This window comes from Perognathus longimembris, chromosome 6 (assembly GCF_023159225.1).
Source record: "Perognathus longimembris pacificus isolate PPM17 chromosome 6, ASM2315922v1, whole genome shotgun sequence".
NCBI classification, from domain to species: Eukaryota; Metazoa; Chordata; class Mammalia; order Rodentia; family Heteromyidae; genus Perognathus; species Perognathus longimembris.
This window is the reverse complement of record NC_063166.1, coordinates 2,254,486-2,282,145: the sequence shown is the minus strand read 5'-3', so window position 1 is coordinate 2,282,145 and position 27,660 is coordinate 2,254,486. Positions and strand designations below refer to the sequence as shown.

Genomic DNA, 27,660 nt, shown 5'->3' with positions numbered 1-27,660 from the left:
GGAAGGTCTTGGAGCCCGGGGAGGAGAGGCGCGGTGTGGTTGCTCCTGCGCTCCCGTCCCTGTGCCGTGGTGTAGACAGTGGCCGCAGGCTTTTCCTGTCTGGGGCACTGTGGTCCCAAGTAGAATAGGTGTGTGCACGTGGGCGTGGTGGCTGATGATGTGTCTACCCGGGTACTGGGATAGACAGAGAGGCACGATGGCCCCCCGGGAAGCAGGCTGCTTCCTACCCATTTTCCTCCGGCTTGCAGCTGGGCAGGGCCACCTAAGAGGAAGAGGCCCTGTTGAGGCTCCGGGGGCTTTGGCCAGCCGGGGAATCTGTGGGCAGGTGGGGGCAGGGCCCTCTTTCCTTGTTGACCCTGCTGCCCGCGGAGGGCTAAGGACTTGGAGGTGCCGTGACCTTGTCCAGTAGCGTCCACACGGATGCCAGCACTTTATTGGAAGTTGAAAGCCTGTATTTTTGACAGTGTATTAATCTGAGTTGAAATATGATTATAAGATCTGCTGTTGCAGAGTCTGGTCATTTATTGTAGCTTTTCCTGTCCTGATTGTCATCTGCAGAGGCTGCTATTTATTTTTTAATGACGTTGAGCTGCTCTGTGTGCAGCCAGAAGCCAGTCATGATTGTGAATGGAGGCTGCTGACCTTGTTGGAGTCTGCTCTGTGCTGGTTTTCAGGTCCGCCTTCTCCTTGTGCTGTCAGGACTCAGGACGGAGCTGAGTCTCACGGTGTGCTTCTTGCGCAGCACGTGAAACTTTAAACATCTTCAAGTGTGTCAGCTTAGCATTCATGCCTAAACGGAAGTTTGTCAGAAGAAGCCATCTTCATGATCTGTAAAATGAACACTTTGAGTTACATGAGCTTTCAGAACATATCATGGAGTTGTGGATGGTTTTTTTTTTTTTTTTTTGGCCAGTCCTGGGCCTTGGACTCAGGGCCTGAGCACTGTCCCTGGCTTCTTCCCGCTCAAGGCTAGCACTCTGCCACTTGAGCCACAGCGCCCCTTCTGGCCATTTTCTGTATATGTGGTGCTGGGGAATCGAACCTAGGGCCTCGTGTATCCGAGGCAGGCACTCTTGCCACTAGGCTATATCCCCAGCCCTGTGGATGGTTTTTGATGGTCCTGAGTATCAACCTAGGACAAGCACTCTGCCACTTGAGCTATGTCCCTTGTGCCCTAACCCTTTTCACCTTTTGTTTTGGAGATGATCTGGATCCCTTTGCTTGGGCTGTCAAATTGGACACCCCGCTGCCATGCCTGCAGAGTGGCTGAGATTAAAGGCGTACACACGCCTCCCCACCTAGCTGGGCATTCTGGGAAAAAAAACCACACAAAACATTGGCAAATATTTGTTTTAACTTCCTTGCGTCTGAACACATGTGAGATGGGTTTTGGGTGGGGAGGGAGAACACCGCATGAGCCTGGGACCCAGTGGCACACACTGCGGGGGCAGAGCCCGAGCGGGGCTGGGCCAAGGCCCTGCCCCAGGGTTCTCCTGGGGGCTGCTGCTGCGCCGGGCGGGCCCTGGGGCTGCGCATGCGCCTCTCCACGCGCACGGTGCGCATGTGAGCCCCTGGGCCCCGGGCCTGGCACACCAGTGTGGATGACAGGCCCCCCGTGTTGCACCAGCCGCCACGGGAAAGCCGTGTCTCCTCATCTGTGTCTCCTCATCTCGGTGCCTGATACGTTGAGAATCTTCACAGATGTGGTTATTGTGGAAACGCTGATACAGCGCCATGAATACTTTCTGTGCACTTTGATGATCATTTCATTTGCTGAAGTAGCCTCCCCGCCTTTTGCCTGGGTCTTAGATGATCAGTTTTAGAGGTTGGAATGCAACTTTTCTTCCATGTATATACAATGCTAGTGCATTTCCACCAGTTGTGTCAGCTTGTGGACTATCTGATAATTCAGTATGACTATCTGGTGACTCGATATTAATCTGTTGAGTTCCCATGCATGCTGACTGGAGGTGGGTAGATCCTGTCTGATGAAGTCACTTCTCTGATTGTACATCTCCTGGTAGACCAGAGCCATCCTTAGCTGGAAATACTGGATGAAATAAATCCAGCATTAAGCCCCATGCACCTTGGAGGTGTCTCAGGGTTGTAGGCTAGAGTGATCGTTGTCTCCGTTCTTGCACTGTTGCATTCTGGACTGCCTCACTCCTTCGTGGGGCTGTGTTATGCCAAGTTGCAAAACCACCACCAAGACGACCACCGAGACTCAGACATTCCGAAATGCAATAGCAAGGCAAGACTTTATTCAAGCGGGGCCGCGGCCTGGGCCTTGTCCTACCCACCGACACAGCGGAGGTTAGGAGGGAGCCCCGAGCTGCGATTACACAGAGCTTATAAAGGCAAAAGACAAAGTTGCAGCAAGCAAGATTACGGGTACAAATCTGATTGGCTCAGGGCTCGAGGCATTCTGGGGGCAGTTAGAGTTAAGCATTCCTAGGCGGTTAGAGTTCTTGACCGGCTGGGCCCTAATAAGCTTGCCCTGGGTTTGCCCATAGTTTAAACAGACAACAAAACGGGGGCTGCCTGAAAATGGGGTTCACCCTAACCCCAGGATGTGGGCATTGTTCCCACCCCCACTTCCTGGAGGCCAGTCCACTCAGCCCTCCACCAAGTCAGGATAGCCAGACATGTCCCCAGATTCTGCCGAATGTGTCCTGGCCGAGAACTGATGCTCTGAAGTAATGTCTGCCGTACTCGACGTAGATGATTTTGGAAGATTTTCTTTACAAGGCAGAGTTGTGGTTAACCCGTGAATCCTCTTAGGTGCCACATTGCAATTTGTAAAGAGCTCCCTGGAGGTCTTGCTACTGTGGCTATTACTCACGGACTCAGAGCCAGAGCAGGGGGAATGCCAAGAACCCAGAAGATAATCATTGAAGGTGGGGTGTCCCATGAACCTCCCTAGCGCACACTTTTGCCCGAAGGCCTGGAAGTCCTGAAGAGAGAAGCCACACGCAGTGCCCTATAGAAGGGTTTACTAAGGAGCAAATCTCATATCTTCACGTAAATCACATCTTCTAGTAATTTTGTCTTATCCTAAATCCCATCTTCTAATAATATCTTGTTATAGACCTTACATCTTACCATAAATGACATCTTCTAATAATCTCATATCTTACCATACACAGCGTCTTCTTCCCCTTTGGAGCCCAGGCCGGGAGCTGGTTTGCTCCCTGTTCCTGTTGGTTCTTCCGGACAGGCGTTGATTTCCTGATGGCTTCTAAGGTTGTGGCATTTGTTTCCTGTCAGGTTGCTGCATCTGCCTTTGTCACTGACCACCTTGAAGCTGAAGGCTCTGTGGTTGTCTGACAACCAGTCCCAGCCTTTGCTCACGTTCCAGACGGACACGGACCACAGCACGGGGGAGAAGATCCTGACCTGCGTCTTGCTTCCACAGCTGCCCTCTGAGCCTGCTTGTCAGGGTGAGTAGAAGGACACAGAGCAAGCCGGGCTTCAGGTGCCTCCTCTGGCCCTCGTGGGCTTGCCGTCCCTGGAGCCAGCCGAGGGGAGGCCATGGGTGGGCACCTCTGGGAAGATGGCGCACAGTTCTTGCAGAAGAAGAACTTACTTATCGTGTCATAGCTTCTGTAGGCAGCTGCTTAGCTATGAATTATAGTTAAGGCAGAGCATGTAGTTCCCTGGCAAGGGCAGCGGTCCCTTGAAGTCCAGACAGAGTTGGAGGACCGGTGGTCAGTTCCCCCCAACCCTGTCTGGAAGCGTTGGGGTTGGTATGAGTTGTTGTATCATTGTTGCATTTAAAAAAGTTATCACACTAACATCAAAATGCTATTGTAAATGTGTTGCTGGGAGCTGGGTGGGTGTGATGGAAAGTACAGTGCTTTGGGGACGGGGATCCCCAAGTGTGGAGGGTCCCCCATCGCCCTGCCTCTCAGCTGTGCTACGTGAGCCGCTGAGATTCTAAAGGGAAGATGAGACAGAATGACATTGTTAAAAGTACCAGCATCTACCACCTGCAGCCACAACACAGTCAGAAAACGTCTGAAGTGATAGTGTGAAAAGGGATTACGAAGGCAAGTGAAACCCTACTTACGCGGGGGCAGAGGTCGGAGGAGCACGGCTCGAGGCCCGCGTGGGCCTAAAAGCCTGCAGTACTCCATCGCAGCCCCTCCCCCCATGACAACACAGCCGTCACCCCAGCCTGGGAGGACACGGTGGCTGCACGCAGGGACGGGCCAGCACAGGCAAGGCCCTAACCACTGCCCAGAGAGCGTGCGGCCGAGTTCAACCCCCACCGCTGCCAGAACGTGGCTGTGTACGGGTTCTTCCAGGGGCCGACTTCTGTCATGAAACACTACCCATACTAACTTAGAACATACTTTGTACGCGCTCAAGCACAGTAACATATACTAAGAAGAAGGGGCCGAGCCCGCGCAGGCCTTCTCTTTGATATTGGTGTGTGTATTTTTGCACACATTGAGCCTGTGGGTTGTGCTCCATCTCTGGGGTGCTACACTCCTGGCTCTCCGTCCATCACAGGGGCCAGCGGGCCCTGCTGACGGTCCTTGTCCCCACAGAGAACCTGCCGCGCTGTGGAGCGCTGGAGAACCTGGTGAGCAGCGTCTCGGACGAAGCCTGGAACGAGCGCACCGTCCACAGAGTCAGCGCCATCCGCTTTCTGGAAGAGGAGAAGGATGAAGAAGAAAACGAGACGGTAGGGAAGCGGGAACTCCTTCACCTTCCGGGACTGAGAAAGGAGTTTCCCCGTGTTCGCCCCGTGCATTGCACTTTGTTTTGTCCTTGCACATTTAAGAGTGAATATATAAAAACACATACACATACACACTTTCTCTCTCTATACATACATACACACTTTATATATGTATATATGCATATATCTACATCTCTAAATATTGGACTTATGAGTACTAAGTCATAAAATGTAAATAAGGCAAATGAAATTCTCTGGTCCTTTTCTTTTTTGTCATGTGAACAGCATGGTTCCTCTATTTCCTTGTGATCGGTTTCTCACCTGCCCCTTTCTGTGTCCTTGTAACTGCGACATTTCTCTTTTTTATGAATGGAATCTCTTCCCTTCCTTCCGCTTATGGCTGGACGCCTTGGGCCCCTTTCACGTGCTCAGGCAGGCCTAGGGCAATCCCAGCAGGACAACCTCCAGTTTCATTCCGATGTCAGGAGGAGCCAGGCACTGGCGGCTCCTGCCTAGAATCCTAGCTACTTAGTTGCTCAGGCAGCTGAGATCTGAGGATCACAACTCGAAGCCAGCCTGGGCAGGAAAGTCCCTGAGACTCTGATCTCCAATAAACTACTCAGAAAAAGCCTGAAGTGGCTCTGTGGTTCAAGTGGCAGAGCACAAAGAGACTCAGGGACTACACCCAGACCCTGAATTCAGCCCCAGGACTGGCCAAAAAAAAAAAAAAAATCAGGAATAGATTTCAAAGAACCACTCACCCTTTCTTTCATCAGCCTTGAAAATGTCCCAGAACCCAGCATCTCACATTCGATATCCTTGCACCATCGACACCTGATGAGCGGAGCGCTGCGGCCTAGGGAAAGGTTGACTAAGCTGTTGCCCTGTCTCTGATTCCAGTACCAGAAGATGGGGCTGGAGGAGTGGGAGTTGGGAGACAGTGTGACCTCCATGTCTCGTACTCGCTACCGCGTGTGTAATTTTCTTATGGAGACCTGTAGCCTGTCAGTCATGCGCTTCCATGTTTTGTTAACCTAGTGTGGTTCCTCCTGAAACTCCAGGGCAGGGCGTCTGGAAGCTGTAAATGCTGTTTTGGGAGCTAATGAGCATGTAGCCTGTTAAACAGTAGATGATCTTACAAATTGCCCACACTCGGTTACTTGGCTTCCAGCACTGTGGGCTTTCTTAGGAGAGTGTGAAATCCCACCAGTAGTCAGTGGTAGTCGTGCAAATAGCACACAGAGAACAATCAAAAGCAAAGCCTTCCAGACCCTTTTGGATAGAGTATTAGATTTAATTTGGGATTTCAGTTGAGTCTTTTGTTTTTTTCTTTCTATACCTTATAATTATACCCTAAAAGTGTAATTTTATTTATTTATAGAAATTTATTTCACGTGATATTAGCTTCCTATTTGAAAAGGTATTCATTTGCTCTAGTAAGACAAGTTAACTGGAACCTGGTCGTCTTCCCCTTGCTGGCGGGACGCCGTTGCCGAGGGCAACGTGGTCGCACCTGCCGCAACTCATAGTTGTAAGGTCGAGGTTGTAAGCTCTGCATTGAAAGCTGATCGCTAAGCAGCCTGCTTGGGGGAAACCCTGGGACGAAACCGAAGCGCTCTCTCTGTCTCTCCACTGTGTGTTTTCAGAGAACACTGCAGAGGCGAGCCACGCCCCACCCGGGAGAGCTGAAGAGCATGAAGAAGACCGTGGAGAACCTGCGGAACGACATGAACGCTGCCAAAGGACTGGACTCCAACAAGAACGAGGTCAATCACACCCCTGACCGGATGACCACCACGTCGGTGTAGATCCTGCCTCTGCCTGCCGCGTCCCAGGCTGCTCCTCCCCCGCCCTCCCCCGCTGTGGAGATGTCCCGCCCGCCCTCTCGGGGAAGTGCCTTACTCACCCCACCCAGAAGCCTGCCGTCACCCTGGTGTGCTCCTGGCCGGGCGCTCCTGGCTTGGGTTTCAGTTGCTTGTAATGAGTAGAATGCCCTACGGCCAACGTGGCTCTTCCTTTTGGGCGCAGGGGTGGGGGTGGGGTGGGGGAGTGGGGGAGAGCCGGAAGGGGCTATTCATGCCCCTCTACAGGGCCGGGACAATTTGAACCCCACTTCTCTCGGATCTACTGTTGCAAAGTAGTTTTATGTTGGGGGGGGGGAAATGGATACTTTTTTAACTTTTTGGCAGCTCAGATGGTGTAAATGAAAATTTTTGTATAGGTATTTTGTAACAAAAATATGTATTTCCTTTTGTTATTTTATCTTGAAGACGGTACATATTTTAGTATTTGTGCAGAGAAACAGACCCGTCTGGCAGTGTTTGTTTTATTGTACCTTCCACTCGTGCCTTACTGTATCCCGTGTCATGTCAAAGCGGCTGCCGCGGTGCCCCCACCCGTGAGCGGAGGGGGGCAGCGGAGAGGGGGCGCCATCCCCGGCAGCGCTGCATTTTACTCATCTACCTGGACGAATTGTTTTTAACCAAAAAAGAAAAAAAAAATGAACTTACCCCGTCCCGAGTCAGGCTGGTGGATGCATCTTTGGAGAGATGAACCAAAGGATGAGACTGCTGGTGTCATCCCCAACGCGGCGCTCGCCACCACGGGTGCCCGCCTGGGCTGCGGCCGCGCCCCCCCGTGAAGACAGCGCGGAGGAGGACGCGTGCCGGAGGCCAGAGCCTTCCTCGCCAGAGCGTTAAGACTTAAATAGCTCGCGTCAGACCCCAGCAGAGGAAAAGTGCCCTAAGAGGAACCTTGCTCTCCTTACAAGTGCAATTTAATTTGTAAATAGAATTTGAATCAAAGTATAACAAAAAACTGCTTCAAGATTTAATGTTAAATCTGCTAACTTAAGGGGTATGGGGTATGCTTTGGTATGTTTGTTGATTAATTTTGTATGCTGTGACAGAAGAGAATTGTGGTGTCTGGGGGACCGTGTGGGGCTGGGGGGGGGGCGGTTCTCCATTAATAAACTCACCCTCCACCTTGGCTGGCAGCGTCGAAGCTTCGAGGAGTGGTTCTTTGGTGTGTGGACGCAGGACCGGTGGCTGCGTCCCCGCCGCTGAGGGTGTCGGTGAGCGGCCTGCACCGGCAGGCCTCGGTGGGCCTTGACTCAGCCCGCAGTGGGGGTTCTGACGGCACACGGCCCCCCGGCACCCCTTTCCAGCCAAGCAAGCCCAGCGCCTTCTCTACAAATGGCCTCTGCATTCTCTTGGCCTACAGGCCACGCACGTCGGTATTTTAACACGTGAGTGAGACTTCAGTGCCTCGCAGCCTGTTACAGTTATGTGTTGCTTTGTGACCCACAGGGACTTGGTTTCTCTACTCAGAGATTTGGACATGCTCCTGTTTTGGGGCTGAGCCAATAAAGATGATGCTCCTGATGTGTGGACTGCTCCAGAAGACACACAACTGTTGTCCGTGGACGGTCACATTAATGGCGGAAAGACGGGCAGAATTTGCAGTGTGTTTTGTTCATTTTTGTCTATAAAGCTCACCCTTCTCCCCTGGTTTATCAGGGCTTCGGAGGGGTGCATGGAGGGTGGATGGACGAGTGTGAGGACGCTTAGGTTTTCTAGGAAATGGTACATGCCTACTTCGCTAAGGCTTTTGTAAAACTGACCAGTGACATCTCACCTCACCAATTAATACTGACTTGCTTCATCCAGTGTTCCAAAGAGCCAAGTGAAATGACTAGGGAAAAAGAACACCTCTTTTATCTGAGACAGGTCAAGCCACTGCAAAGTAGTCATAATCCACTTTTGTATCCTTACCACTCCCCTTCAACAAGAAGCAAAACAAGTCCCATGTGTTGCTTTCAAACCCGCAGCCACCTGCCACCCCAGCCGTTCGGAAGCTGGGAAGCCATTGAAAGAAAAGTCTGTCAGACCATTAGCCAGCAAAGCTGGGCTGGAAGTGGGGCAGGGCACCGGTGGGCAAGCAAGCTAGGTAAGCGCTTCAGGCCCTGAGTTCAGGCCTCTGCACCTCCGAGCAGCGGAGCATCCACCAGAACACGGCTACACTGGGGGGTGCTTTTGGAGAACAAAAAGTAAGTGTGCTTGCTCACAAAGTGCCCTGGGCTTACCGGTAGCGCTTTATGCTGCGAGCCTGCCCGTCACGCGGGTGGATCTGGAAAGCGTTGACCCTCTGGGCGCCTCCGCGCCGTGGTCTGCGGGCTCCGAGGGGGGACCATGGTGCACGGCACATGAGCCCCCCTGACGTGGGGGGGGTTCCCGCGGCGGGGCGGTGTCACCCGCACTCCGCAGCCGTGGGAGGCCAGGGCCGGGTGTCACCTTGGCATGCCCACGTGTGCTGCCTGCGTGCTGGGTGACAGGCGCGCGCCACGGCTTGGCTCTGACGAGGGCGTTTGCCCTGCAGGTGGGAGCCTCGCCTCCAGCCCATTTCCGCACCGGTGATTTGTGAGAAATAGCAAGCTGCAGTCTTGCTTCCTTCTCCAGGGCACCTGCACTGCAATCTGCCCACCTAGGTGGCAATTCCCACGCAGCGGGATGACAGGTGTGGGCCCTGTGATCCTAGCCGTGGGGTGAGATACGGGGTCTCGTGAACTTTTGCTGGGGCTGGCCCTGAACTTGCTCTCTTCCCCGTCCCCACCTCCCAAATAGCTGGGACCCCAGGCGGGAGCCACCGACCGGCTCTCAGGACGAGGGATTTCACGTATTCGTGGGGCTTGCTGAAGGGTCAGGAGAGCGATGGCGTCTCTGAAACACCGTCGTTTTGGCTAATAGCCTGCCACCCCCAAGCTAAAGCCAGTCCCTCCCAAGATCCCATTAAATACCTGAGCAAAGTCTCCTCCGCGGAATCCCCCTGGGCCATGATGTCCTCCGTTTCCTTGGTTTGGGTCTATGGTGCCCATTTCCTGTCTCATTTCTACTGCATGTCTCTCCAGGTTTTCTTCACGTCCTCCTTTCCTTGGTCCGGCGGTAGTGGTTCTCCTCTCCACCGGGGGCTATGAGACCCTCACCCGCGAGGAGGGACAGTAGCGTTGAAGCATCACCCCTCTACGGAGCAGCCCCTCCGGGAGGGCTGCCTGCCGGCTGACTTGGGGAGCGGAGCACACTTCCACGTCGTCGGGGTGCTTTCTCCTTGCAAAAGCCAGGCAGCTGGCGGGAAAGGGAAGCCAGCCAGCAGAACCTGACCGGGTGTCCAGAGGCTGTCTGCACACGTTGGCACATGGGTTCTGTGCCGCCATGGGAGTGGGTAGTCTGCGGCGGGCGTGGAGTTTGGCCCGGGGCTCCTGAGCGTGGACGGGGCCCCGCGGGATTGGGCTGACTCTCCAGCAGCGTCTGACTTGTAAACATAATGGACGGCCCGTGGGTGCGCTCAGGAAGTAGCGACATGCTGGGAGCTCGCAGGTGGACTGAACTTGGTCACGGTGCTGGGTGCTAGGCGAGCAGATGGAGCTGATGTAGGCATAGCTCACGGACACGAGGAGGGTGGAACAGTAAGATTAGGCCGAGGTGAGCCTCGTTTGCACCCTGGGCTGGGAATGCATGATCCTGCCCCTCCCCTCCCCATCGTGGTGCCACGCAGCCTGTGGATTCTTTGCCAGACCACCTCCCACGGTGCAAACCATACAGAATCACGGGGAATTGGCTTAGTGGGCGACGGTCAGCGCTGAGCTGGCTGACAGGGCTATAGCTGGGACTTAGCTTTAGAATGAGCTAATGGGTTAGGAGTGATTTTATTTTTTAACCCTAGCTACCTATAGTCGCTTACCCTTAGAGAGAAGATAGATTATGACGTAGAAACGTGAGGATGCACGCTAGCCTTCATCAGGTTGGGGTTGGTGGGGTAGAAGGAAGAAAGCTGACTCATCATCTTCTTAATGTACAATCCTTTTAGGAAGCATTGTTATGAAAGCGTTGGTAAGAAGGAGGAATGGGGCTGGGGATATAGCCTAGTGGCAAGAGTGCCTGCCTCGGATACACGAGGCCCTAGGTTCGATTCCCCAGCACCACATATACAGAAAACGGCCAGAAGCGGCGCTGTGGCTCAAGTGGCAGAGTGCTAGCCTTGAGCGGGAAGAAGCCAGGGACAGTGCTCAGGCCCTGAGTCCAAGGCCCAGGACTGGCCAAAAAAAAAAAAAAAAAAAAAAAAAAGAAGGAGGAATGATTGCTTGCATTTGGAAACGCGCTCGTAAAGAAGTAGGAAAGAGGAAGAATAGAAAGCCGAGGTGGCTAAGCACGCCGACTTGACTTGGCCCTGGCTCCCCGGCCTGGTGCTGGGAGGACACTCGTGCTGTCTTCCTAGGGCGAGAAACCAAGGCGGGACGGGCGCCATGGAGGGCGAGACTTCCACGCTGCGCAGAGCCACCGAGGCGGCTCCTAGCCGCGCCCGCGAGGTGGGTCACAGAGGAGGCTGTGTTGCTTTAAGAAGACTGGCAAAAGCCGCCCAGCAGCCAGCAGTCCAGCTCCGCACTGAGCCCCCAAAGACAGTTCTTGGGGAGTGCTGGCTCCTGCCCAGTCCCCCCCCCCCAGGGTCACACACCTGGCTGCCCCCCCTCCCAGGGTCACACACCTGGCTGCCCCCCCTCCCAGGGTCACACACCTGGCTGCCCCCCCCAGGGTCACACAGCTGGCTGCCCCCCCCCAGGGTCACACACCTGGCTGCTGCTCCCCCCCCCCAGGGTCACACACCTGGCTGCTGCCCAGTCCCCCCCCAGGGTCACACACCTGGCTACTGCCCAGTCCCCCCCCAGGGTCACACACCTGGCTGCCCCCCCCCCAGGGTCACACACCTGGCTGCCCCCCCCCCTAGGGTCACACACCTGGCTGCTGCCCAGTCCCCCCCCCCCCAGGGTCACACACCTGGCTGCCCCCCCCAGGGTCACACACCTGGCTGCCCCCCCCAGGGTCACACACCTGGCTGCTGCTTCCCCCCCCCCAGGGTCACACACCTGGCTTCCCCCCTCCACTTGTAGGTGTCAGGCTCGTTTGTGTGACCCTCGCTTGGCCCCACTAGGAGGAGGAAACGCCACGCTGGCTGGGCGGCACTGGAAGTTCTTCCTGCGCTCTGTCCCGCCCCCGGCCCCGAGGCGGTGGGTGGGGCGGGTGGGGCGAGTTTCGCGTGGGCCTGGGGAGTTTCGAGGGCAGCTGGGGCTGGGGCTGCTGGCGCGCGGCCCCGGGGAGCGAGCCGGCGCGGCGGGCGGCTTGTCACGTCTCGCTGGCCGAGGCTCCGGCAGGCGGGGCGCACCGTGGGCCCTGTGGGGCAGGCGGGCGGGCGGCACGGCCACCCCCGGCTCACCCCCCCCCCCCCCGCTGCCCTCCTACCTGCCCTCCTGAGAGGCGAGGCGGTCAGCAGGGGGCGCGGGGGGCTTCCCTAAGTCCTGGACAGTCGACTGCCCCGCCACTGACCGCTCGGCTGCCCGTCAGGACGGAGCCCCGCGCGCGCGGCCGCCCCATGCGGGTCGGAGCCCCGGGCAGTGGCCCCAGGCCGTCGGGGGGGGGGGCCGTCGTCCCTCTCTCTGGCCGCTCGTCCGGGTGAGGGTCTCCAGGCGGCAGGGCGTCCCTTGGGGCGATTCTGCTCCGCTCTCGGGACCCCGGGAGCGCGAGACGCCATCGCCATCCACAGCTGAGGACGCAGAGGGCCCCGCCCGGCCCCACCCCGCCCCGCCCGGCCCCGCCCGCTCCTGCCCCGCCCCGCCGGCTCCTGCCCCGCCCCGCCGGCTCCTGCCCCGCCCCGCCCGCTCCTGCCCCGCCCGACCCCGCCCGCCCGCTCCTGCCCCGCCCCGCCCGCTCCTGCCCCGCCCGACCCCGCCCCACCCGGCCCCGCCCCGCCCCGCCGACCCCGCCCCGCCCGCTCGCGTGCTTGAGGGCAATGGACCCACGCAGGGCCGTAGGCTACGCGAGCAATCGGCAGAGCTTGAGGAGGAAGGGACAGGATGGGAACCTCCCCGTCCGTGCCCCTCCCAGCCACACCCGCCGCATCCCACCCCGGCCACGCCCACCGTGCTCCACGCCCCGCCCGGCCCCGCCCACTGCACTCCAAACTCCGCCCACTGCGAGCCTCCCAGCCCCGCCCGCCGCGCCCACCACGCCTCATCCACCAAATCCCTCCCGGTCCCGCCCACCGCATCTCCCGGCCCCGCCCACCGCGCCCTCCAAGCCCCATCCACCAAATCCCTCCCGGCCCCGCCCACCGCATCTCCCGGCCCCGCCCACCGCATCTCCCGGCCCCGCCCTCCGCGCCCCTCCCGGCCCCGCCCTCTGTGCCCCTCCCGGCCCCGCGTGGGTCCAGCCGCCGTGGCCCGGTGGCCTGGGCTCCACCTGCCCCGCCGGAGGAGGCCCCTCCCCCCCGCCCCCGGCCCGGGATCCACGCGCCTCCTGCAGCAGCGGCGAGGGGGGTGCGTCGGTGTCCTGGCGTCTCCCGCGTGGAGTTGCAGCGCCTGGGCGGCCTGCCAGCCGCGGGGACGCACCGGGGCTCGACTTACCCCGGGGGGGGGGCGGGGGGGCATCCCGGGATGGGGCAGGTGTGCCGCGTCCCACTCGGGGAGCGCACGCGTCACCCGGCGTGGAAAGCAGCACAGTGGGCGGCCCGGGCCTGGCCGGCGGGCGGTGTGTAAAGGGGGCCGCAGCCCGGGCCTGCCGCCCCCCCCCCACACTTGTTTGGGTCGTGCACGGACGGTAAGGAAGGCCTGCAGCGGCTGGGTCATTCGGCCGCCGGCCGGCAGCTTGCCTTCTCTCCCCAGGCCGACCCTGCACTCGCCCGGCCCGGGTTCGAGTCCAGCCGGGCCAGCGGAGGGGAGAGAGTCCTTCACCGGTCACCCTCGCCCGGGTTCGGGTCCAGCCGGGCCAGCGGAGGGAGGGAGTCCTTCACCGCTCACCCTCGCCCGGGTTCGGGTCCAGCCGGGCCAGCGGAGGGGAGAGAGTCCTTCACCGCTCGCCCGGGCCTGGGTTCGGGTCCAGCCGGGCCAGCGGAGGGAGGGAGAGAGTCCTTCACCGGTCACCCTTGCCTGGGCCCGGGTTCGGGTCCAGCCGGGCCAGCGGAGGGAGGGAGAGAGTCCTTCACCGGTCACCCTCGCCTGGGTCCGGGTTCGGGTCCAGCCGGGCCAGCGGAGGGAGGGAGAGAGTCCTTCACTCTCAGACGCACATCCTCTCCCGCCCTGGCCTGCTGCCCTTGGACGGCCTTCCTAAGGAAGTAGGCGACTCGAGCTCTGCCTCGAGCCCGCCATACTTCACCCAATACACTTGCACACGCGTGCACACCACCCAAGGCATTACTTACACGCTTATAATGTAAATCCACCTCCCACGCCCACGGAAGGGATTGACGCGCCTCCTTTCTCTCCCTGGGAGGGCCTGGCTTCCTCCACTTAACAGTGTTTTCCACGTCTTCTCAGACGGCCGGGGAGCACTCTGCACACCGACACATCGGAGGTGAGTGCCAGAGCCGGAGGGAGGCGGAGAGCGCCGCTCCGCCATCGCCCTCCCATTGCCTTCCACGCCGCATCTGCTCAGCAAAGCGACGGACGCCTTCTCACCCGAGTTTCCCAGTTGTGAAGACAGCGTTGTGTTTACAGGGCACAGTTATTTATTTGCAAAAACGAAAGCAGTTTGGGAGGAGGAATGGCGCAGCTTTGGAACCTGAGTTTGTGCAGAGAAGAGGGTGCTGTTTGTTAAAAACGAGACATGAAAGGGGCGAGGACTGCAGAGCCAGAGAGCAGGTGAGCGCGCTCCCGGAAGCTCTGCGCTGCAGCCAGGGCCTCTTGCACACTGCGCGTGCATCCCAGGGCCTCTTCCACACTGCGCGTGCAGCCCAGGGCCTCTTGCACACTGCGCGTGCAGCCCAGGGCATCTTCCACACTGCACGTGCATCCCAGGGCCTCTTCCACACTGCGCGTGCATCCCAGGGCATCTTGCACACTGCATGTGCATCCCAGGGCCTCTTCCACACTGCGCTGCAGCCCAGGGCCTCTTGCACACTGCACGTGCATCCCAGGGCCTCTTCCACACTGCGCGTGCAGCCGAGGGCCTCTTGCACACTGCAGCCGTCTCGGGCGAGGCGCGCATGCGTGCTGTCTTCCTGCCACTTCCGCAGGTTTCTGGAGGGCAGAGCAAACGCAGTGCGTGTGTGTTCCGCCGCCGAGCGCCCGGGATTATCGGTGGGAGCCACCGGGGCCCAGCTTTTGTCACTCGTTTTTAATGACAGAAAAAGGAACCAGCAAGCAGTGCTGGGCAGGAAGAGCATAGCTCTGACTTGAGCTCAGGCCGGGGCCCCCGTGACGCCGCGGACGCGCATCGTTCTGCCGCCCTTGGCTCGGCCCCCGACTTCAGCGCCGGGCGTCGGTGCCCCGTCCCGCCCGCCTCGCTGCTAACATGACTCGTGTAAACCCCAAGCGTCTCCTTAGCTCCCCGCTGTCCAGTGCGTACAGGGGAGGGCCGCTCCCCCTGCCTGTCGCCTGCCCTGCCCCGGGCCGGAGGGGGGGCCCCCCATCCCGGAGGGGGCCCCCCCCATCCCGCTGGCTCAGCCGGGGGCAGGCACGAGGGCCCCCCACTTGTGCTCTCCCGGCCGCGCCCGGCTTATCTGAGACGTGATTGACTCACTGTCTGAGACTCGCTTGTTGTAAGCCACGCCCGCTTTCCTCTCAGGTGCCTGGCGTGTAGGAGAAGCCTCTGGAAACTTCCCCGAGGAGGCGGTGCCGCACCCCGGCAGGGGGATAGCCGGGCTGTAGTAGGTCTGGTTTTGGCGGTGAAGCCTCTTGGAGCGAGGTGGGGTTCCCCGGGCAGCAGGGGGCAGCCATGAAGCGGGGGGCCGACCCGCCCAGGCCTGGAGCTATTAGCACCTGCCGCCAGGTTCTCCACTCTGAGCCCAAGGGAAGCACTACCAAGAACTTTTGAGCTGAAAACAGCTCACCACTCTTTAGAACTACGAAGGAGTCTGCTCCGGCTCCGAGCTCTTCTTCGTGCAGCTCTAGGCCCTGCCCTCTCGTTTATTGGGGTCTCATGGACTTTCCTGCCCGCGCTGGCTTCGAACCGCGCTCCTCAGATCCCACCCTCCTGTGCAGCTAGAATGACAGGTATGAGCCACTGGGGCCTAAGGTAAAGCAAGGGAAGACCCCGACGTCTGGCGGTTCACCCAGGGGTCTGCCTTACCGGGCGGAGGCGGGCGGATTGTGGGGCAAGACCTGTCAAGTTGCAGGGAACGTTGGAAGTACCGTTTCCACGATTCCCCTTGGCTCAGCTCGAGCTCTGCACGGCTTCTTTTGCGCGTGTTCATTTGTCCCGCTGTCTGGCTGAAGGTCAAGAACATCTTACCCAAAGTGCTTAAAATCCTGCCTGCAGTACTGCGGCCGTCCACCAGAGGGCACTGCGCTCCATGATTGAAAAAACGGCAGGTAGGGTTTTGTTTTTTTTTAAATTAAAACAACAAAGGAATTTTGAGTAAACACGCCAATCTAAAACCACTTTTAATATGTGCAGGTATTAAAATATGGATCATAGTCTCACGCCAGGCAGTTTAAGTCAAGACAAAGTAAAGCAGGAATCAAACTTCCTTGTGATATTTGTGTGTTTCCCCTTTAAACTGGAGTTCGTGTAGTATATAAATAAGTTAAAGAGGCAGCCGAAGTCTTGATCTATTTTTCTCCTCTCTTTTAGGGCTTGTTGTTTAAAAACCAGAGAGACTCAATACTTAAGCAATAAAGAAACAACCCAAAGGATGGATGTCAATGGATGAGTGACTGTACCCATGAGAAATGTTGTAGAGCTGACTCCATCTTGATTATTAGGTCAACCTGACCCCAAAATTCTGCCTCTGTAAATGGCTTGCTTTGTTGTGTGCTCTGCGTCAACCCCCTACTTCTGTGCCACGCTTGCTTGTTAATGTTGCTTGCTCTACCCCCTGCGTCAAGCCCCTACATCTGTGCTACGCTTTTACCTTTATAAACCCACTCTGAGGACTGCTCGGGGTCACGGTGGCAGCTCCCGAGTCTGCACTGTGTTCCTGGCTGGACAGCCTGCTTTTCATTGTCACAGTGGCAGCTCCCGAGTCTGCGCCGCGTCCCTGGCCGGTCAGCCCGCTTTGCACTGTCGCGGTTTCGGCTCCCGAGTCTGCGCCGCGTCCCTGGCCGCTCAGTTGGCTTTTTGCTTCCCCAATAAATCCATCTTTTTGCTCGAGATTGTCTCTGAGTGGTAGACTCTTGGACGGGGGGGGATCCCCTCCCGAGAACCCCGTAACATTTCTAATCCCATAACAAGAAATAAATGGGTGGAAGTGAATTAAAATAAAACCCCAAACAAAGGAGGGCGCCTCCTGATGTTACCCGCAGAATGCAATCGTGTCTTCCCCTCTTCCATACGCCTGATGCTGCCTGATTTTCCTTTTTAATAATGCTGCACAAAAGTTTAGCTCTCAGAGCACGTGGCCGGGGTCCTGCGGATGGAGGCGATCGGCGCCCCGCAAACCCGGCGGGGGCTGCGGGCCCCCGGGAGGCCGTGGCGCGGCCGGCGACCGCGCGGGGCTCCTGTCGGAGGCCTGGCCGTTCGCTCGTGCGTGGATCGGGCCGGGGGGCGCTCGCGTCTGGAGTTCCTGGGTGGAGTGCTTTCCTGCCTGCTGTGGCACCGTGGGAAAGGGGGGGGCAGCCTGGCCATTTGCTCGCTTCACAGATCAACTCCTTCCAGAAGATTCTCTCCTCCCCATTTTAACCACTGAATCGGGAGGTCCCTCCCCCTCCCCTCTGTCCCTCGCTCCCCCCCTTCCCCCCCTTCCCTTCCTTGCTCTGTCGGTTGTCTTTGTCTCGACTCGGGTGAGGACGTCCGTACTGACCCCTAACAGGTTCACACTGGGGCGTAGGCTGGACGCGGTGTCCGTGAGCGGCGTGGGCTCCTCCTGTGTGTGTGTGTTGTGCACACAGCGCTGGTTCCCGGGAGTGTCACTGTGCGGCCCTGGGGTGCACACGGCCTGTCCTGTCTGGAGTGGGCTCCCGGCGGCTGCAGGGGCGCGGGTGGCCGGCAGGGGGCAGCCTCCGCCCACAGAAGGCGCCAGGGTGTCCCTGCTTGCCAAGCTGGCCTTCGTCCAGGGAACTTCTGAAGCCGCCGCGCTCGCGTCCCCCGTGTGTCAGGCGCACTGCGGGTTCGTCTGTTCCCCCGTGTGTCAGGAGCACTGCGGTTCGTCTGTTCCCCCGTGTGTCAGGCGCACTGCGGGGTCGTCTGTTCCCCCGTGTGTCAGGCGCACTGCGGTTCGTCTGTTCCCCCGTGTGTCAGGCGCACTGCGGTTCGTCTGTTCCGTGTGTCAGGCGCACTGCGGTTCGTCTGTTCCCCCGTGTGTCAGGCGCACTGCGGTTCGTCTGTTCCCCCGTGTGTCAGGCGCACTGCGGTTCGTCTGTTCCCCCGTGTGTCAGGCGCACTGCGGGGTCGTCTGTTCCCCCGTGTGTCAGGCGCACTGTGGGGTCGTCTGTTCCCCCGTGTGTCAGGCGCACTGCGGTTCGTCTGCTCCCCCGTGTGTCAGGCGCACTGCGGTTCGTCTGTTCCCCCGTGTGTCAGGCGCACTGCGGCTCGTCTGCTCCCCCGTGTGTCAGGCGCACTGCGGTTCGTCTGTTCCCCCGTGTGTCAGGCGCACTGCGGTTCGTCTGTTCCCCCGTGTGTCAGGCGCACTGCGGTTCGTCTGTTCCCCCGTGTGTCAGGCGCACTGCGGTTCGTCTGTTCCCCCGTGTGTCAGGCGCACTGCGGTTCGTCTGTTCCCCCGTGTGTCAGGCGCACTGCGGGGTCGTCTCTTCCGTGTGTCAGGCGCACTGTGGGGTCGTCTGTTCCCCCGTGTGTCAGGCGCACTGCGGGGTCATCTGTTCCCCTGTGTGTCAGGCGCACTGCGGTTCGTCTGTTCCCCCGTGTGTCAGGCGCACTGCGGTTCGTCTGTTCCCCCGTGTGTCAGGCGCACTGCGGTTCGTCTGTTCCCCCGTGTGTCAGGCGCACTGCGGTTCGTCTGTTCCCCCGTGTGTCAGGCGCACTGCGGCTCGTCTGCTCCCCCGTGTGTCAGGAGCACTGCGGTTCGTCTGTTCCCCCGTGTGTCAGGCGCACTGCGGTTCGTCTGTTCCCCCTGTGTCAGGCGCACTGCGGGGTCATCTGTTCCCCCGTGTGTCAGGCGCACTGCGGTTCGTCTGTTCCCCCGTGTGTCAGGCGCACTGCGGTTCGTCTGTTCCCCCGTGTGTCAGGAGCACTGCGGTTCGTCTGCTCCCCCGTGTGTCAGGCGCACTGCGGGGTCGTCTGTTCCCCCTGTGTCAGGCGCACTGTGGGGTCGTCTGTTCCCCCGTGTGTCAGGCGCACTGCGGTACGTCTGTTCCCCCGTGTGTCAGGCGCACTGTGGGGTCGTCTGTTCCCCCGTGTGTCAGGCGCACTGCGGTTCGTCTGTTCCCCCGTGTGTCAGGCGCACTGCGGGGTCATCTGTTCCCCCGTGTGTCAGGCGCACTGCGGTTCGTCTGTTCCCCCGTGTGTCAGGCGCACTGCGGTTCGTCTGTTCCCCCGTGTGTCAGGCGCACTGCGGTTCGTCTGTTCCCCCGTGTGTCAGGCGCACTGCGGTTCGTCTGTTCCGTGTGTCAGGCGCACTGCGGTTCGTCTGTTCCGTGTGTCAGGCGCACTGCGGTTCGTCTGTTCCCCCGTGTGTCAGGCGCACTGCGGTTCGTCTGCTCCCCCGTGTGTCAGGCGCACTGCGGTTCGTCTGTTCCCCCGTGTGTCAGGCGCACTGCGGGGTCGTCTGTTCCCCCGTGTGTCAGGCGCACTGCGGGTCGTCTGTTCCCCCGTGTGTCAGGCGCACTGCGGTTCGTCTGTTCCCCCGTGTGTCAGGCGCACTGCGGTTCGTCTGTTCCCCCGTGTGTCAGGAGCACTGCGGTTCGTCTGCTCCCCCGTGTGTCAGGCGCACTGCGGGGTCGTCTGTTCCCCCGTGTGTCAGGCGCACTGTGGGGTCGTCTGTTCCTCCGTGTGTCAGGCGCACTGCGGTTCGTCTGTTCCCCCGTGTGTCAGGCGCACTGCGGTTCGTGTGTTCCATGTGTCAGGCGCACTGCGGGGTCGTCTGTTCCCCCGTGTGTCAGGCGCACTGCGGCTCGTCTGCTCCCCCTTGTTTCAGGCGCACTGCGGGGTCGTCTGTTCCCCCGTGTGTCTGGCGCACTGCGGTTCGTCTGTTCCCCCGTGTGTCAGGCGCACTGCGGTTCGTCTGTTCCCCCGTGTGTCAGGCGCACTGCGGGGTCATCTGTTCCTCCGTGTGTCAGGCGCACTGCGGGGTCGTCTGTTCCCCCGTGTGTCAGGCGCACTGCGGTTCGTCTGTTCCCCCGTGTGTCAGGCGCACTGCGGGTCGTCTGTTCCCCCGTGTGTCAGGCGCACTGTGGGGTCGTCTGCTCCCCCGTGTGTCAGGCGCACTGCGGGTCGTCTGTTCCCCCGTGTGTCAGGCGCACTGCGGGGTCGTCTGTTCCCCCGTGTGTCAGGCGCACTGCGGGTCGTCTGTTCCCCCGTGTGTCAGGCGCACTGCGGGGTCGTTTGTTCCCCCGTGTGTCAGGTGCACTGCGGTTCGTCTGTTCCATGTGTCAGGCGCACTGCGGGGTCGTCTGTTCCCCCGTGTGTCAGGCGCACTGCGGTTCGTCTGTTCCCCCGTGTGTCAGGCGCACTGCGGGGTCGTCTGTTCCCCCGTGTGTCAGGTGCACTGCGGTTCGTCTGTTCCATGTGTCAGGCGCACTGCGGGGTCGTCTGTTCTCCCGTGTGTCAGGCGCACTGCTGTTCGTCTGTTCCCCCGTGTGTCAGGCGTACTGCGGGTCGTCTGTTCCCCCGTGTGTCAGGCGCACTGCGGCTCGTCTGTTCCCCCTGTGTCAGGCGCACTGCGGTTCGTCTGTTCCCCCGTTTGTCAGGCGCACTGCGGGGTCGTCTGTTCCCCCGTGTGTCAGGCGCACTGTGGGGTCGTCTGCTCCCCCGTGTGTCAGGCGCACTGAGGGTTCGTCTGCTCCCCCGTGTGTCAGGCGCACTGCGGGGTCGTCTGTTCCCCCGTGTGTCAGGCGCACTGTGGTTCGTCTGCTCCCCCGTGTGTCAGGCGCACTGCTTATCGTCTGTTCCATGTGTCAGGCGCACTGCGGTTCGTCTGTGTGTCGGCCGCACTGAGCGCCTGTGTGTCGGGTATGTCAGTTGCATTGAGCTTGGGTGTGTCAGCCGCACTGAGCGCCTGTGTGTTGGGTGTGTCAGCTGCGCTGATCACCTGTGCGGTTCGTCTGTTCCCCCGTGTGTCAGGCGCACTGTGGTTCGTCTGTTCCCCCGTGTGTCAGGCGCACTGCGGGGTCGTCTGTTCCCCCGTGTGTCAGGCGCACTGCGGTTCGTCTGTTCCCCCGTGTGTCAGGCGCACTGCGGGGTCGTCTGTTCCCCCGTGTGTCAGGTGCACTGCGGTTCGTCTGTTCCATGTGTCAGGCGCACTGCGGGGTCGTCTGTTCTCCCGTGTGTCAGGCGCACTGCTGTTCGTCTGTTCCCCCGTGTGTCAGGCGTACTGCGGGTCGTCTGTTCCCCCGTGTGTCAGGCGCACTGCGGCTCGTCTGTTCCCCCTGTGTCAGGCGCACTGCGGTTCGTCTGTTCCCCCGTTTGTCAGGCGCACTGCGGGGTCGTCTGTTCCCCCGTGTGTCAGGCGCACTGTGGGGTCGTCTGCTCCCCCGTGTGTCAGGCGCACTGAGGGTTCGTCTGCTCCCCCGTGTGTCAGGCGCACTGCGGGGTCGTCTGTTCCCCCGTGTGTCAGGCGCACTGTGGTTCGTCTGCTCCCCCGTGTGTCAGGCGCACTGCTTATCGTCTGTTCCATGTGTCAGGCGCACTGCGGTTCGTCTGTGTGTCGGCCGCACTGAGCGCCTGTGTGTCGGGTATGTCAGTTGCATTGAGCTTGGGTGTGTCAGCCGCACTGAGCGCCTGTGTGTTGGGTGTGTCAGCTGCGCTGATCACCTGTGCGGTTCGTCTGTTCCCCCGTGTGTCAGGAGCTCTGCGGTTCGTCTGCTCCCCCGTGTGTCAGGCGCACTGCGGGGTCGTCTGTTCCCCCGTGTGTCAGGCGCACTGTGGGGTCGTCTGTTCCTCCGTGTGTCAGGCGCACTGCGGTTCGTCTGTTCCCCCGTGTGTCAGGCGCACTGCGGTTCGTGTGTTCCATGTGTCAGGCGCACTGCGGGGTCGTCTGTTCCCCCGTGTGTCAGGCGCACTGTGGGGTCGTCTGTTCCCCCGTGTGTCAGGCGCACTGCGGGGTCGTCTGTTCCCCCGTGTGTCAGGCGCACTGCGGGGTCGTCTGTTCCCCCGTGTGTCTGGCGCACTGCGGTTCGTCTGTTCCCCCGTGTGTCAGGCGCACTGCGGTTCGTCTGTTCCCCCGTGTGTCAGGCGCACTGCGGGGTCGTCTGTTCCCCCGTGTGTCAGGCGCACTGCGGGTCGTCTGTTCCCCCGTGTGTCAGGCGCACTGCGGGGTCGTTTGTTCCCCCGTGTGTCAGGCGCACTGCGGTTCGTCTGTTCCCCCGTGTGTCAGGTGCACTGCGTTTCGTCTGTTCCATGTGTCAGGCGCACTGCGGGGTCGTCTGTTCCCCCGTGTGTCTGGCGCACTGCGGTTCGTCTGTTCCCCCGTGTGTCAGGCGCACTGCGGGGTCGTCTGTTCCCCCGTGTGTCAGGTGCACTGCGGTTCGTCTGTTCCATGTGTCAGGCGCACTGCGGGGTCGTCTGTTCTCCCGTGTGTCAGGCGCACTGCGGTTCGTCTGTTCCCCCGTGTGTCAGGCGTACTGCGGTTCGTCTGTTCCCCCGTGTGTCAGGCGCACTGCGGGGTCGTCTGTTCCCCCGTGTGTCAGGCGCACTGCGGTTCGTCTGTTCCCCCGTGTGTCAGGCGCACTGGGGTTCGTCTGTTCCCCCGTGTGTCAGGCGCACTGCGGTTCGTCTGTTCCCCCGTGTGTCAGGCGCACTGTGGTTCGTCTGTTCCCCCGTGTGTCAGGCGCACTGCGGGGTCGTCTGTTCCCCCGTGTGTCAGGCGCACTGCGGGGTCGTCTGTTCCCCCGTGTGTCAGGCGCACTGTGGGGTCGTCTGCTCCCCCGTGTGTCAGGCGCACTGAGGGTTCGTCTGCTCCCCCGTGTGTCAGGCGCACTGCGGGGTCGTCTGCTCCCCCGTGTGTCAGGCGCACTGCGGTTCGTCTGTTCCATGTGTCAGGCGCACTGCGGTTCGTCTGTGTGTCGGCCGCACTGAGCGCCTGTGTGTCGGGTATGTCAGTTGCATTGAGCTTGGGTGTGTCAGCCGCACTGAGCGCCTGTGTGTTGGGTGTGTCAGCTGCGCTGATCACCTGTGCGGTTCGTCTGTTCCCCCGTGTGTCAGGCGCACTGTGGTTCGTCTGTTCCCCCGTGTGTCAGGCGCACTGCGGGTCGTCTGTTCCCCCGTGTGTCAGGCGCACTGCGGTTCGTCTGTTCCCCCTGTGTCAGGCGCACTGCGGGGTCGTCTGTTCCCCCGTGTGTCAGGCGCACTGTGGGTCGTCTGTTCCCCCATGTGTCAGGCGTACTGCGGGGTCGTCTGTTCCCCCGTGTGTCAGGCGCACTGCGGTTCGTCTGTTCCCCCGTGTGTCAGGCACACTCTAGGTTGGCTTAGGCAGGCAGGTGTGGTGTGACCCATGTTCCGTGGGTGTAATTGATGGACACGCTCAGCACTGCCTGTGCTCGCGCTCCCGCTGCCGGTGCAGGTGTGTTTTCACGTGGTTCTTGGGGGTCCCGGTGGTTCGCGTGTGCGTCACGAACCCTCGCCCTCTGCACCGGCCCGGCCCCGTTGGTGCCGTTGCAACGCAAGGCAGGATTCGCTCAGAGACCCCGAGTTTGGAGCACCAAGTCCGAGTGAGGATCGCGGGCGGGAGCCGTGTGTTGGGGCTGTCGTGGGGCCTGGCGCTGCGGGAGCCTGGCACCTTCTGGAACGTCCGCTGTTCTCCGAGCCCGGGCTGGGGCCGGCCGTCCCCCTCGACGAGCTCACCGAGGGCCCAGGGCAGCGCCGCCCGTGCCGGCCGAGCTGCGATCCCAGTGACGGCGGCGGGGAAGGCGCCCACGACGGCTCCCGGCTCGCCGGCCATCACTGCTCCCTCCCCAGCTGGGCACCGAGCGAGTTGGGCTGACTCTGCGCCTGCAGGCACCGTGAGGAAGGGCGCCCCCCACCCGCCAGCTTCCGTGGACGCCATCCCCGCAGGCCGCGCTGCCTCCCAAAGGGAAACAGCGGTCAACGGCGGCTGAGGAAGCGACCGTGACCAGCAGACCAGGTCAGGACAAGCGTGGGGGCTCGGTGGGTGCTGACGACGTTAGCAGAGTGTGGACGGCTGGGACGGAGGCCGCTCGCCACTGGTGCCCGGGTGCCGTCCAGGGGAAGCAGAGCGCCGGGTGTGTTGGGTGTGTCGGCCGCACTGAGCGCCTGTGTCGGGTGTGTCAGGTGCACTGAGCACCTGTGTGTCGGGTGCACTGAGCGCCTGTGTGTCGGGTGCACTGAGCGCCTGTGTGTCGGGTGTGTCAGCCGCACTGAGCGCCTGTGTGTCGGCCGCATCCTCCTTGAGGCCAAGCCGCCGGCAGGCCATGGGGAGCGCGCTGAGCGGGCAGCCGGCCCTGTCCTGGCCCCTGTGGGCCTCGGCTGCAGAGCCACCTGCGCCCGCATCTCCCCACGGCCCAGGCCACGGCCCCCCTGGTCTTAGAAGAAGCTGGCGGAGGAGCACGCTCGAGGGAGCCCCAGAGCCCCAGGTGAAAGGCTGAGGGGCCAGCATGGCTCCCTGTTTCCTGTGCCACTGCTTCCTTCTCCCCTACCCCAAACCCATCTTGTCCTCCGCCTGCGAGAAACCCAGCCCGCGCCACAGCCCGCGCCACAGCCCGCGCCACAGCCAACGCCACAGCCCACGCCACAGCCCACACTACAGCCCACACCACAGCTGGCAGCCCACGCCACAGCCCACGCCACAGCCCACGCCACAGCCCACGCCACAGCCCACACCACAGCCCACACCACAGCTGGCAGCCCACGCCACAGCCCACGCCACAGCCCACGCCACAGCCCGCACCACAGCCCGCACCACAGCCCGCACCACAGCCCACAGCACAGCCCACAGCACAGCCGGCACCACAGCCCACACCACAGCTGGCAGCCCACGCCACAGCCCGTGCCACAGCCCACGCCACAGCTCACGCCACAGCCCACGCCACAGCCCGCACCACAGCCCGCACCACAGCCCGCGCCACAGCCCGCAGCACAGCCGGCACCACAGCCCACACCACAGCTGGCAGCCCACGCCACAGCCCGCGCCACAGCCCACGCCACAGCCCACGCCACAGCCCACACCACAGCCCACACCACAGCTGGCAGCCCACGCCACAGCCCACACCACAGCCCACACCACAGCCCACACCACAGCCCACACCACAGCCCACACCACAGCCGGCAGCCCACACCACAGCCGGCAGCCCACACCACAGCCGGCAGCCCACGCCACAGCCGGCAGCCCACACCACAGCCGGCAGCCCACGCCACAGCCCATGCCACAGCCCACGCCACAGCCCGCGCCACAGCCCGCGCCACAGCCCGCACCACAGCCCGCACCACAGCCCGCACCACAGCCCACAGCACAGCCCACAGCACAGCCGGCACCACAGCTGGCAGCCCACACCACAGCCCACGCCACAGCTGGCAGCCCACGCCACAGCCCACGCCACAGCTGGCAGCCCACGCCACAGCCCACGCCACAGCCACCAGCCCACGCCACAGCCACCAGCCCACGCCACAGCCCGCGCCACAGCCCGCGCCACAGCCCACGCCACAGCCCACGCCACAGCCCACACCACAGCCCACACCACAGCTGGCAGCCCACACCACAGCCCACACCACAGCCGGCAGCCCACGCCACAGCCCACGCCACAGCCCACGCCACAGCCACCAGCCCACGCCACAGCCCGCGCCACAGCCCACGCCACAGCCCACGCCACAGCCACCAGCCCACGCCACAGCCCACGCCACAGCCCACGCCACAGCCACCAGCCCACGCCACAGCCCGCGCCACAGCCCGCGCCACAGCCCACACCACAGCCAGCTCGTCTCCTCTAGTTGGGAGAACAACGAGGAAAAACTATTGGGCCCATAGAACCATCGTTTCAGAATCCTCCTGAACCACACGCCTCGTCATTTTACCCCAGCGAGGCAAAGGTAACTTTTCCAGGGTGTCAGGAACACGCCGGTGCGTGTTAAAACCAGCGACAGCCCGTCCGTCCCCACGCAGCTAGCCACGTTTCCCAGCGGGAGGACAAGCTCCTGAATGGTTGATCCGCTGAGCCCCGGGAATCCCTCCCTGCAGGGTTCCACGCGCAGCCACGTGGTCCCCGCCGTCTCCCCGTCTTCTCCTCCGCGCTCGTTCTCGGGGCGCTTCGTAGTGCCACCCACATTCCCACCCACTTTCCAAATGAAGCGCAGCCCGGGCGCGGGAGTGGGGGCCGCACCCCGCTCTGGGTGGGGGGCTTGGGAGGGGGGCGGGGAGGCTGTGGGAGGCCTACGCTGCCGTCTCGGCAACTTTCCTTCTAGAACTTTCCCTGCAGGGCTGCACTTGGCCTTCTCGTGATCCCATGGGCAGGTTGGGGGCAGGGTGGAGTTGCACGGCTTGGGCCGGAAGAGGAGGAAGCGTGACAGGCGGAATCTCCTCGCCCGGACAGCACAGGGACTGTGAGCGACGGACTTGGGCCCTTGCTGAGTTCTCTTGAGCACCGGAGTCGGCCCCGGGTGGGACTGAGCTGCCGAGCGGTGCGCGCGTCCGCCCCTCCCATCGGGCTACGCGAGGTCTGCAGAGTGTGTCATTAAAGGGCAGTGATTCCGCCTGGGTCGGATTGTGAACTCACTTTAATACGATCCTGAGGGCCAAGACGGGGGCTGGGATCGCGTCGCCCTCTTATCTGTGCTTCAGGAAGCCTTCTTATTAGAACCATCTCCTGGAAGAAAGGAAGGTTATATTAAAAAAGACTGGAACATGAGTCAGCGTCTAGAATGACGCGACACGAAGATGCGGGTCCCGGGACGCGGAGACGGCACGCGGCTCCTCCAGGGGCCGCGTCTGTGCTTCTGCGTCTGATCGCTCCTGAGGACACCAGGCGGCCATTGTTCAAAGCCAGGTTGCTCGGGGATATTCTGCCTTCTCCTAATAGGATTCTCTAAAATTTCATCTGATGAGAAGGAGGGAAAAGGGCGTTTTGAACACCTTACAGAATGAAAACGCTTTCTTTCCCCCTCCTCCTCTATGATGATTCCAACATTCAAACATTTTTTCTCACAATGCTGCCGAGGGAGTATTCTGAGAATTAGACATGTTCAGTTCTGGTAATTTTCCTTTTTGTTTACCACCCCGCCCCCCACCCCGGATGTCCTGGGCTTGAACAGTGTCATATTAGATACACGAATTCTCACACCAGCTCTTAAAATATATTAGCTTTAAGATTCCCAGCTCGGCGGCATGGAGTCTCTTTGTTAAGAGTCCCTGTTGTACAAAGCAGAGAACATCTTGGCGCCAGCTGGCTTGCTGTCTCTGTTCCTTTGTTCGTTCTATTTCCTCACCTTTCAGAAGGCTTTTCTTCTCCCCCCTCTTCTTTTCTCCTTTATTTCTTGCATGAGCATGGATGCTTCTCTCTGTTGGTCTTTCCCTCTTTTGTCCTATCATCTCAGGGACTTAGTTGCCTATTTGTTGTGTGATGTTCTTTTCAGTGTTTGTTTTTGGCTTTAGGGAACTGGGAAAGGATTGATTTTAGCCTGGTAGTCTCTCTGAAGTGCTAGTAGCCGCTGGGCGTGGTAGCTCACGCCTATAATCCTTGCTGGTCCCGTAGTTGAGATGGGGAAGGAGGAAATGTCCTGGGACCGCGTCAGGACTGATAAAAAGCTGATGTGGGAAGTGAAAGCAGGAGGTGGGGGTCCAGACTGACTCACGCGTAAGCGAGAGACCGTGTTTAAAACACGGAGCAAAGAGGAGCAGAGGCCTGGCTCGAGTGGTCCAGCACCTGCTTGGCA

The 27,660-nt window shown here is 60.7% G+C and overlaps 1 protein-coding gene across 2 annotated transcripts in view; it reads left to right on the top strand.

The window, feature by feature from the left end:
- The window catches only part of Lrrc1 (leucine rich repeat containing 1), an 83,383-nt gene extending 76,860 nt beyond the window's left edge, over positions 1–6,523 (top strand). For both annotated transcript variants that reach the window (XM_048347604.1, XM_048347605.1), the window contains exons 12-14: positions 3,268–3,440; positions 4,554–4,690; positions 6,334–6,523. In XM_048347604.1, the coding sequence (XP_048203561.1) occupies positions 3,268–3,440; positions 4,554–4,690; positions 6,334–6,495 (472 nt within the window). In that variant the 3' untranslated portion in view covers positions 6,496–6,523. The remainder of the gene's footprint in view (positions 1–3,267; positions 3,441–4,553; positions 4,691–6,333) is intronic.
- The last annotated feature ends 21,137 nt before the right edge of the window (positions 6,524–27,660 follow it).